The following is a 9,578-nucleotide window of genomic DNA, read 5'->3' on the forward strand; positions in this document are numbered from 1 at the left end:
TAAGTCGTTCTAGCTAGCTTTTCAATGTACATAACTTTTACTATGTACCTAATCGTAATATCTAGATATGTACCAAAATCTATGTATCTAGAAAAGCGAAAACAAACTATAATTTGGAATGGAGGAAGTACTATATTTTATAGTCAACAATGAGGAAAAAGAAACAGCTTCTCACTTATATATATATATATCCCTAACTCGTGTGTTGTATTTGTACTCTTTGTACGGGCATTCACTGAGAGAGTGATATGCTCGCAAAAAAAAAAACTTGAGAGAGTGATAGATGGATCGATTTCTCAGCATTGTCATCCATTTCTGTGAAGAGCAGAGAAGATGGATACTGGTGACAACAGAAGGCCAATTTTTGTGTACAGAGTGGCACAACACGTGTGCTTAATTATGATTACATTAATTGTGGCGTGTCCTTGTTCATTTTGCTGATAAGCTATAACAGAAAGTATTGTTGGATGATTTGTTGTGAGAAAAAAATATTGTTAAATGGATGACAGATTTGATTGGTAAGCTTAAGAGAACAAGGTAATTACATAGGCCGTATACCAAACTCTATACACTAAATATAGATTGGCTGTGCAGCTAGCGTCTACCAAAGGACAAATACGACATGCATGCACGAGAACGAAAACACACACGTATATATAGGAGTATGATTAAGACGACGGATCGTAGTAATTATTATATAATCATCATGGAATTGCATGGTGGTGGTTTGATGTTTTTTTTTAATTATTGATTGAAGCGAAATGATGGTGGTTTGACGCTTGGCATATGCAAATGCAAAGACCGTCAATTTGTGTCGTGGGGCTGTGCGTTCCCCTCGCCGCGTTGGTCGACGACCGTCGTCTCCTCCGATCCTATCTCCCTCCCACATGCTGCGTCTGCGCGTCGATCATCGTATCCGCATGCATGCAACCAATCAACGGCCGGCCAGCCATCATCTTCGCCTCGCTGCTGGCTATAAGAGGTCGCGGCCATCCTTCCCTTCCCCAGTTACGTACTAGCTCGATTGATCGGCCACGCATACACATGCATGCGCACGGCACCGCCTGCAGCTTTAGATAAATTAGTTTGTCTGTTCGTCTGTTCTTCATTCTCCATTATTCCATCGTTTCCAATAATCAAATTATTAGCTATAGAAGAAGATCAACAAGATGAGCAAAGGTGCTATCATCGGCGCTTCGACCGTCCTTGTTGTGGCTGTGGTTGCCGCGGTGTGCGTGGTGTCGTTCAAGGGCAACAACTCGAGCAAGGGCGATGGCGATGAGAACATGTCCATGTCGGTGAAGTCGGTGAAGGCCTTCTGCCAGCCGACGGACTACAAGCAGACGTGCGAGGCGGAGCTGTCCAAGGCGGCTGGCAACGCGAGCACGCCGTCGGACCTGGCCAAGGTCATCTTCGGCGTCACCTCCGACAAGATCCACAAGGCCATCAGCGAGTCGGAGACGCTCAAGGAGCTCAAGAACGACCAGCGCACGTCCGGCGCGCTCAAGGACTGCAACGAGCTGCTGGAGTACGCCATCGACGACCTCAAGTCGTCCTTCGACAAGCTGGGCGGCTTCGAGATGACCAACTTCAAGAAGGCCGTGGACGACCTCAAGACGTGGCTCAGCGCGGCGCTCACGTACCAGGACACCTGCCTGGACGGCTTCATGAACGCCACCTCCACCGAGGCCTCCGGCAAGATGAAGAAGGCGCTCAACGCGTCGCAGGAGCTCACGGAGGACATCCTGGCCGTCGTCGACCAGTTCTCAGACACGCTGGGAGGGCTCAGCGTGGGGCGGCGCCTGCTCGACGACGCCGCCACCCCCACCCCGAGCTGGGTGTCGGAGGCCGACGCCGGCAGGCAGCGGCTCCTTGCCGATTCCGCCGGCGCCGGGTCTCCTGATTTCAAGCCCAACGTTACAGTCGCCGCGGACGGCAGCGGCGACGTGAAGACGATCAAGGAGGCCCTGGCCAAGGTTCCCCCCAAGAACAAGGATCTGTACGTGGTGCACGTGAAGGCCGGCACCTACAAGGAGTACGTCTCGGTGGCGCGGCCTCAGACGAACGTGGCCTTCATCGGCGACGGCGCGGAGAAGACCATCATCACGGGGAGCAAGAACTTCAAGATGAACCTGACGACCAAGGACACGGCGACGATGGAGGCGATCGGCAACGGCTTCTTCATGCGTGACATCCGGGTGGAGAACACGGCGGGCGCGGAGAACCACCAGGCGGTGGCGCTGCGGGTGCAGAGCGACCAGGCCGTCTTCTACCAGTGCACCTTCGACGGCTACCAGGACACGCTCTACACGCACGCGCAGCGGCAGTTCTTCCGCGACTGCCGCGTCACGGGCACCATCGACTTCATCTTCGGCAACTCCCAGGTGGTGCTGCAGAACTGCCTCATCCAGCCACGGAAGCCCATGCCCAACCAGGCCAACATCATCACGGCGCAGGGCCGCCGGGACAAGCGCTCCGTCGGCGGCACCGTGCTGCACAACTGCACCATCGAGCCGCACCCGGACTTCAAGGCCGACGCCGGCGGCAAGATCGCCACCTACCTCGCCAGGCCATGGAAGGAGTACTCCCGGACGCTCTACATCCAGAACGACATCGGGGGCTTCATCGACCCCAAGGGATGGCTCGAGTGGAACGGCGACTTCGGCCTCGAGACGCTCTTCTACGCCGAGGTCGACAACCGAGGCGCCGGCGCCGACATGAGCAAGCGCGCCAAGTGGGGCGGCATCAAGACCGTCACCTACGAGGAGGCGCAGAAGGAGTTCACCGTCGAGACCTTCATCCAGGGACAGCAGTTCATCCCAAAGTGGGGGGTGCCATTCATACCGGGATTGCTGCCGCAGGAGCAACAAGGAAGGACGCACTGATCATACCATGCATCTATCATCCATCCATCCAGGACCACCACCCTGTGCTTTTACATTTCTAATTTCTTTGTGCTTCAGCGTCACCGACTGACCCCCCGGCCCAGCCCACCTACTAATATGTCCACTGTACTCTAGTAGTATTTCGTCATTTCCCAGTCTTTTTTGTTTTGTTTTGTCAATTGTCAATTATTAACTATATAAATATTCGTTCCACACCTTTTTTTATTTATTTTATATTATATTAATTAGCCCTATATATATACATACATACATGCATAACTTTTTTTTTACGGCAAATTCATCAACTTTATAATACGATACGATAGCTAGTTTACGTTCGCAAATAAATAATACTCAAGCTACCTAGGCAACCAACTACAAGACAGACTTATGTAGACCAAACATTATGCATGCCTCTTACGTACATTAATTGCTTGCTGATTGCTCTCCATTCAATTGTTTTATAAATCGTATTTTTTCTGCCAGTTAGTAGTATTTTTCTCTCACGATAAATCACTTTCAGCCATGATTTTTAAAATCAGCGAACAGGAGAAACAGACACGTGATTTGCCTCCTGTTAGCTTCTCTGGTGAATTTTGGTAGACCATTGAAAATATCCAAAGAGAGACGATCTCCAATCGCTCCCTAAAACATCTTTTCTTTTTCTAATTTGTTTTTAACGACAAAGGGAAAAATAAAAAAGAACCCAATTTGTTTTGTACTTGTAATAAGTAAGTGAGCTAAATACAAGAATACTTCTGTAGTAAAGAAAGATGTAAAAAGTAGCATGTATTTTGCAGGGGAGAGGACTGTCAAAAAAAGGAGAAGGACACTGCGCTGCTTGCTTTTTCTTCCTCCTGCTCCTGCGCCTGCGCTGTAGAAAGCCAAGCCAGAAGGCCTCCGCCCAGGCGCCCAGCGCCCACCTCTTCTCCTGCCATTCCCCCAAAACCCCCTCCTATCCTCCTCCTACGGCGGCGGCGGCGGCGTCGTCGTCGTCTCTGCTTGCGTCTCTGGTACGTGTGTGATCATATCGAGGCCGGCCTCTTCTCTCTCGATCTCTCCTGTCTCAGAGTATAGTACCAACCCAACCCTTTCGTTGTTGTTCTGCTTCTTGTGCCCTTCTCAGAGAAGAAGGAAGGAACAAGTTGATGGCGAGGAAACCAAAGAGGACCCGATTAGACTGTTCATTTGATTGGGTGAGGGAGAGGGTACGAGGCTATAGTATCATGCCACCTGTGACCACACAGCCAGTACCAGGTGAGTTTGATAAACATTCGACTCCATCTCTCCTTCTCCTCCTCCTACTACTACTATCTACCTTGATTCTTGGATTTGTTGCGACCAAAGGCCGTGCCTTTTTGTTTGTATATAACTCGATTAAAAGTCTTGCCTTTTGCTACCCTTACCAGATAGATCTGTATAATCTGTGATATGTGTATAACTGCTTTGTATCCTTCGTGGTACCTATGGGGTTCTTGGATTTGTTGCTACCAAATAAAGGTCGTGCCTTTTCTGTTTGGATATACTCTCGACCTAAAGGTCTTGCCTTTTAATTTGCTGACCTGATTAGATCCATGGTCTATCAGTATAATGTAGGTACATATGGGGTTTATACGTGGTATGCAGTAATTAATGGTCTATCTATATCATGTATGGGGTTTTTGGAATTGTTTGCTACCAAGTACCAAAGGCCGTGCCTTATTCGATCGGTATATATAATCTGTGTATATAGATAGAACTGATTGCTCGTGGTATCTCTGGTATATATATATATGTGATAATGGTTTTATCATGTACTGTACGGGGTTTTCGTATTAATTGTTTTCATGCATGTACAATACGATCGGTGTCTCCTTTAATTTGCAGGAAACTGTGGAGCACATGTGGCCGTGGAGGCGTTTGAATCGAGAGCTCGTATTCTGAACGCCAAGGAGAACCAACCGTTCCCGACGCTGTCTCTATATTGCACCTCATTGATCAGTTGAGGGATGCAATGGCGGCTGCTACAACAGCAGCGGACAGGCAGAGGGTACGAGATGAAGAGACTCCGTTCCAGCTTCTGAGGCACACCGGCGTTGTAAGCAAAGACGACTACGATGCTGCTCCCGCCGGACAAGGCTTCGCAAGGAATGTCCAGGTACCTACTTGTTCATTGGTACGCTGCATATATATGCATCTCTAATCTAATCTAATCTAATCTAATCTAATTGATTCATTCATTCATGTGCTCAGCTCAGTGACTCTATATAATCGTTTTGTGATGCATACTGCAGGGCCTACAGCACTACAGGATTCAGGGCCATAGAGTCTGCTACATCAGGCCTAACAGTTTGCAGCAGAGATACGGGCGGCAGGGAAATGGGGATCCAGTCAAGGACACCCTGAAGGAGATCACTAGCCACGGTCCGGTGTACGGGTGGTTCGTCCTCGAGGGAGCATCATTTTCGGCTGCAAGGCATGGTATTTATCGTGCGTCGCCGACTGGACACATGTCAGATACTCATGCCATACTTCTCTACGGCTTCGGAGCCCGTGGTAGGCGGACCAGTGCTTTGTGTTACCAGAACAACTGGGGCAGACACTACCACGTCAACGGACGGGGTCTCATAGAGACCAACAGCATCGTGGCGGCGATCATACCCCATGTTGAAAGGAATTGGTAGTAATAGAGGGTGTCTCATGCATGATGCTTGCTACAAATTTAGACAGACAGCTAGAGTTCGTTCAACATGTAGGCTGAAGATTCACATTCCAAACTAGTTGAATGTTAGGAGTCCAAAATTTTCATGTTATGGATCGAGCACACGTACGTGTGCATTCTCTTCAACATCTATGGAAATTGTTTTGAATTTAGTTTCAAAATGAAACCTAATATTGACCATGCGCTTTGTTGGATTCACTTGAGCACGTATGCTGAAAAATTACATGAAAAAAGACTGCTTAATTTTCAAAAAAAATGAACTTTAGGAGGGAGAAGCAAAGGTGCTGGTCACGGTCATGCCATCCATCACGGCTTCACTTGTTTTTAGGTCACGCCAGGAGAAGAGAAATGGCGTGACTCTTGTATTGAGTCACGCTAAATAAAATAAAGTGACTTAATCTCATATTACAATGGTGTTATATATGAAAAGTATTTTAAAAAATATCGATATGTTTATTTAGTCACGTAATACGTGACATTCATTTGTCACACCATATAAAAAATCTAGGAAAGATCTTCTAAATTTGCAGTCTAAAAAAGTAGTATTCTATATATCATGTAATTTCTTAGCACATGTGCCAAGTCAAACCCAAAATTTCTTAATTTTAGGCATGCTAAAAACTAGGCTGTGTTTTGAAATTAAATTATAAAGCATCAAAACAAGCTTACAATTTTTCCATCACATGTCCATTAATGAAAACTGCAAATCACATGCTTGAAATCCAAACAGTTTTATGAAAGATTGCTATAGATGTAATAAGTGCTCGAGTACAAGAAAATACATTAACGCAAAGTAACGTTAATTTCTAGACAAACACGTAAGATCCCTAATGCTAGAGTGAAAAACTCGGTACACATGGTTTATGGATTGTAGCACTTTCAATACTATCACAACGATTCACAACTCACAATCCCATCACACAATTTCCTGGAGGGGCCGAGGGATTAAAAGGCTGTGCACTCAGATATCCACCATCAACAGGATGCATAATTTGAGGTGGACAGACTCCACAACCACCAAACTTTCTGGGTACTCCTACAAAGCAACAAAAATAATAATTTAATAATAATAAGCACCAGCTTCTGTTTGGTCAGGTTCAAATAAAAAAAAATGCTCATAATACAAGATGGAGAAAAGTACAAATGCATATGTTATGATAAATAATGTATCAGCAAAATACAAAGGACACACCAAAGTAACTCATCAACCAACAATCTACTATTTAGTATTTACTCCAAACAAAACAAGCGGCATGCTATATACACAGAAAAAATATATATCAGGAACCGAGCTATAAAAACAACACTAAAGGTTGCAGCGTTCATCAACTCGAAATTATATGCTGTACTGAGGATTTAAAGAGTAACTTCAACTTAATGAGACAAAAGAGAATATTAGTATCCTATGTGCTCTCACTCCACATCATTCCATGGCTGCAATCAAGTCATCTGTGCTTCATTTTTGCTCAATCATTGCACAGAGAACAGGAAATTGCACCATAACACAAAGGATAAAGATAAAGACAAATGCACAGGTAAAGAAAATAAAAATTTCAATTGATTACACACCTGGATCCAGCTTAACACATGAGAGACAAGAGAGTCCGTTATAGTCACATTTCACTTCAGTGAAGAAGTACTTAGGAACAAGATCAGGACAGGTGGTAGCACCTTTCCGCTTAGCAAGGAAATTGGCATGTATCCACACACCATTGAAGATAACGGAATTACTGTCCACAGCTTTAACAAGCTCATGCTCATCCCCCTGACGAATTTATACAACAATACATGTATAGATTGTTAGCAACTCAAATGACGTAGTGAACAACTGCTAAAAAGCAATTATAACAGCTGGTACATTAACCCAGTCTAGAAGACATATCTACCATAATAGTTTGACAACCTTTATGTACCTTTCTGTTGCAAACTTCACAACAGTTTTGATTATGAATATTCCATGTATTACTATCGTGGATTGACTATTTTTATTGAGAGAATTATATATGTTACCCCGTGTTGACAAAATGCTCTTAAGTATGCTGACTCCGTGTAGACAACAGACACACCATGATATGGCGCTAAATGCTGAATGACTAGCCCATCACTAAATGGCACCATCTGCTATTTGCAGATTCTAGTAGTACTGACCTGATTCATGCTGTTGTAGTGTTCCAGACCCATCTGCGCACATGTTGAGGTCTGATTCGATTGCCTATACTTAGGTTCCTTTCTGCAAGAGAAAACAACATTACATTTCTCTTTTACAGATAGCCATTGAACCAGACTGTGGACAATGAATACTCAATGTCTCATTATCACATAGAGAACATGCAGAAAGGAATTGGGTAAGTACAGTGTTCGTTTGCACAATGATTCTGGAAATTAAGGTGATAAGTTGCAGGAATAAACCATGAATGTTAGACCTTAGGTGCACTTTACTAGTGGGAAACAGGAAGAGTATGGCTTGTAGTTGCCAACGGCAAACTTCGTTCCAGTCAACATTGACAAATGCTTAGATGTGATGATACATCTAAAATCAAGAATGGTTACATTTTGCCAGAAAAAAAGAGCTATAAAAGTATGTAGAAACAGTAAAGCAAACGAGCGGGGTAACATGGGGTGAAAATCTCTTCAACAGGGCTTGCATTGCAGCTTCACTCTAGGGGTGGGGTGGGGATAGCAACCACAATTTACTGGACAGACATAATCAAATACGCCTAAACCGCTGCATCGTAATGGAATTCGAAGAAGCGATGAGTACAACAATGCAAAAATTAAGTAATAAGGTGAAGGGTAAATTAAAGGGAGAGGATCGGAGGTGACTTGCCTGAAGTCTGATTCTGGGGGAGCGGGCTCGCTGGTAGAAGGGACGATGTGCTTGCTGGTATTCTTCGGGATCGGGACGTAGACTATGCGGTTGCGGAGGCTGTAGCTGACAGAGGCATATTCATCACGACCGTCAGCCAGCGGTGCCCGAGCGGTGGAGGACTCGCGCTTCCGGGGAAGAGCCGGTTCCTTGGTGCGCTTGGTCCGGCGTGAAGCCTGGGGCTTGTGCTGCGCTGGGCGCTTGGCCAGCGGGGTCTCCACGGCCTTGCGCTTGCCGTTGAGGCCGGTCATCTCGACGCCGCCTTCTCCCCTCGCTGATTCGATAGATAGATAGATATCTAGGGTTCCGCGGTGGTTGTACGGCGAGGAAGCCGACGAAGGGTGGGGAGGGGAAAGAGGAGATGGGAAGCCCCGGCGGCTCCGGATCCGTGTCTTTGATTCCTGTGAGACGGTCGTGCGGGCCGATCGGATTGGCCCAAGACGATATAGGCTGTACGGATCAGGCAGGCCTGGGCTCGTATTGACTTTCTTTAAAATAATAACAAAAACTTTATATAGTTTACGTATATTACTAGCGGAGATGCACATACAATAAGCACGTATTTATTAAAAAAATATATTTTATATTTAAGGTTTAATAAAGAATTTTTAAAAAATTGATTCGTATATTTGAGCTCTAGTTCTGGATTGCGTTACTAATTCTTTTGTAAAAAGTCTGGTCCAATTTAGTTGGGGAATATACATCGATTTTAATTGCCTTTACAGAATTTCTATTCGTCTATCAGGTATCGGGTGCTATTATGTTTCTTAATCAATCAGTTTTCTGTGCTGTGATCTTGTTGAGATTCGTGCTATTTTTTTAGTGTGTGTCCACGTAACGGGCTCGTTTTACTACGTCGTCCTATTTTTGGTCCATCCTTCATTCTGTTATATGTTTTGGTGTTTTTTTTTTTGTATTTTTCTACTTTCGACAGTAAGACAGCTTCGATGATAGATAGAGGCCTTGTTTAGTTTTAAAATTTTTTGCAAAATAGGAATAGTATTACTTTCGTTTGTATTTGACAAATATTATCCAATCATGTACTAACTAGACTCAAAAGATTCGTCTCATCAATTCTGACCAAACTGTGCAATTAGATTTTATTTTCGTCTATATTTAATACTTC

The 9,578-nt window shown here is 45.0% G+C and overlaps 2 protein-coding genes across 2 annotated transcripts; one reads left to right on the plus strand and one right to left on the minus strand.

The window, feature by feature from the left end:
• LOC8077517 (pectinesterase) lies at positions 1,026-3,110 on the plus strand. The gene has a single exon (XM_002461215.2). The coding sequence runs from the start codon at positions 1,170-1,172 to the stop codon at positions 2,883-2,885; it is 1,716 nt and encodes a 571-aa protein (XP_002461260.1). The 5' UTR covers positions 1,026-1,169; the 3' UTR covers positions 2,886-3,110.
• Positions 6,252-8,866, minus strand: LOC8084976. The gene is made up of 4 exons (XM_002463393.2): positions 8,414-8,866; positions 7,735-7,816; positions 7,156-7,351; positions 6,252-6,622 (listed from the first exon to the last, which is right to left on the minus strand). The coding sequence occupies exons 1-4, from the start codon at positions 8,701-8,703 to the stop codon at positions 6,492-6,494; spliced, it is 699 nt and encodes a 232-aa protein (XP_002463438.1). The 5' UTR covers positions 8,704-8,866; the 3' UTR covers positions 6,252-6,491.

Source organism: Sorghum bicolor, chromosome 2, assembly GCF_000003195.3.
Source record: "Sorghum bicolor cultivar BTx623 chromosome 2, Sorghum_bicolor_NCBIv3, whole genome shotgun sequence".
Lineage (NCBI taxonomy): Eukaryota > Viridiplantae > Streptophyta > Magnoliopsida > Poales > Poaceae > Sorghum > Sorghum bicolor.

Bases quoted from the DNA above. Each gene is read 5' to 3' on its own strand.
- LOC8077517 (XM_002461215.2), top strand. From the start codon at position 1,170: ATGAGCAAAGGTGCTATCATCGGCGCTTCGACCGTCCTTGTTGTGGCT.
- LOC8084976 (XM_002463393.2), bottom strand. From the start codon at position 8,703: ATGACCGGCCTCAACGGCAAGCGCAAGGCCGTGGAGACCCCGCTGGCC. The intron at 7,817-8,413 runs GCAAGTCACCTC...TTTCTCTTGCAG, and splicing joins CCCCCAGAATCAGACTTCAG to AAAGGAACCTAAGTATAGGC. The intron at 6,623-7,155 runs GTGTGTAATCAA...GTTGCTTTGTAG, and splicing joins ATGTGTTAAGCTGGATCCAG to GAGTACCCAGAAAGTTTGGT.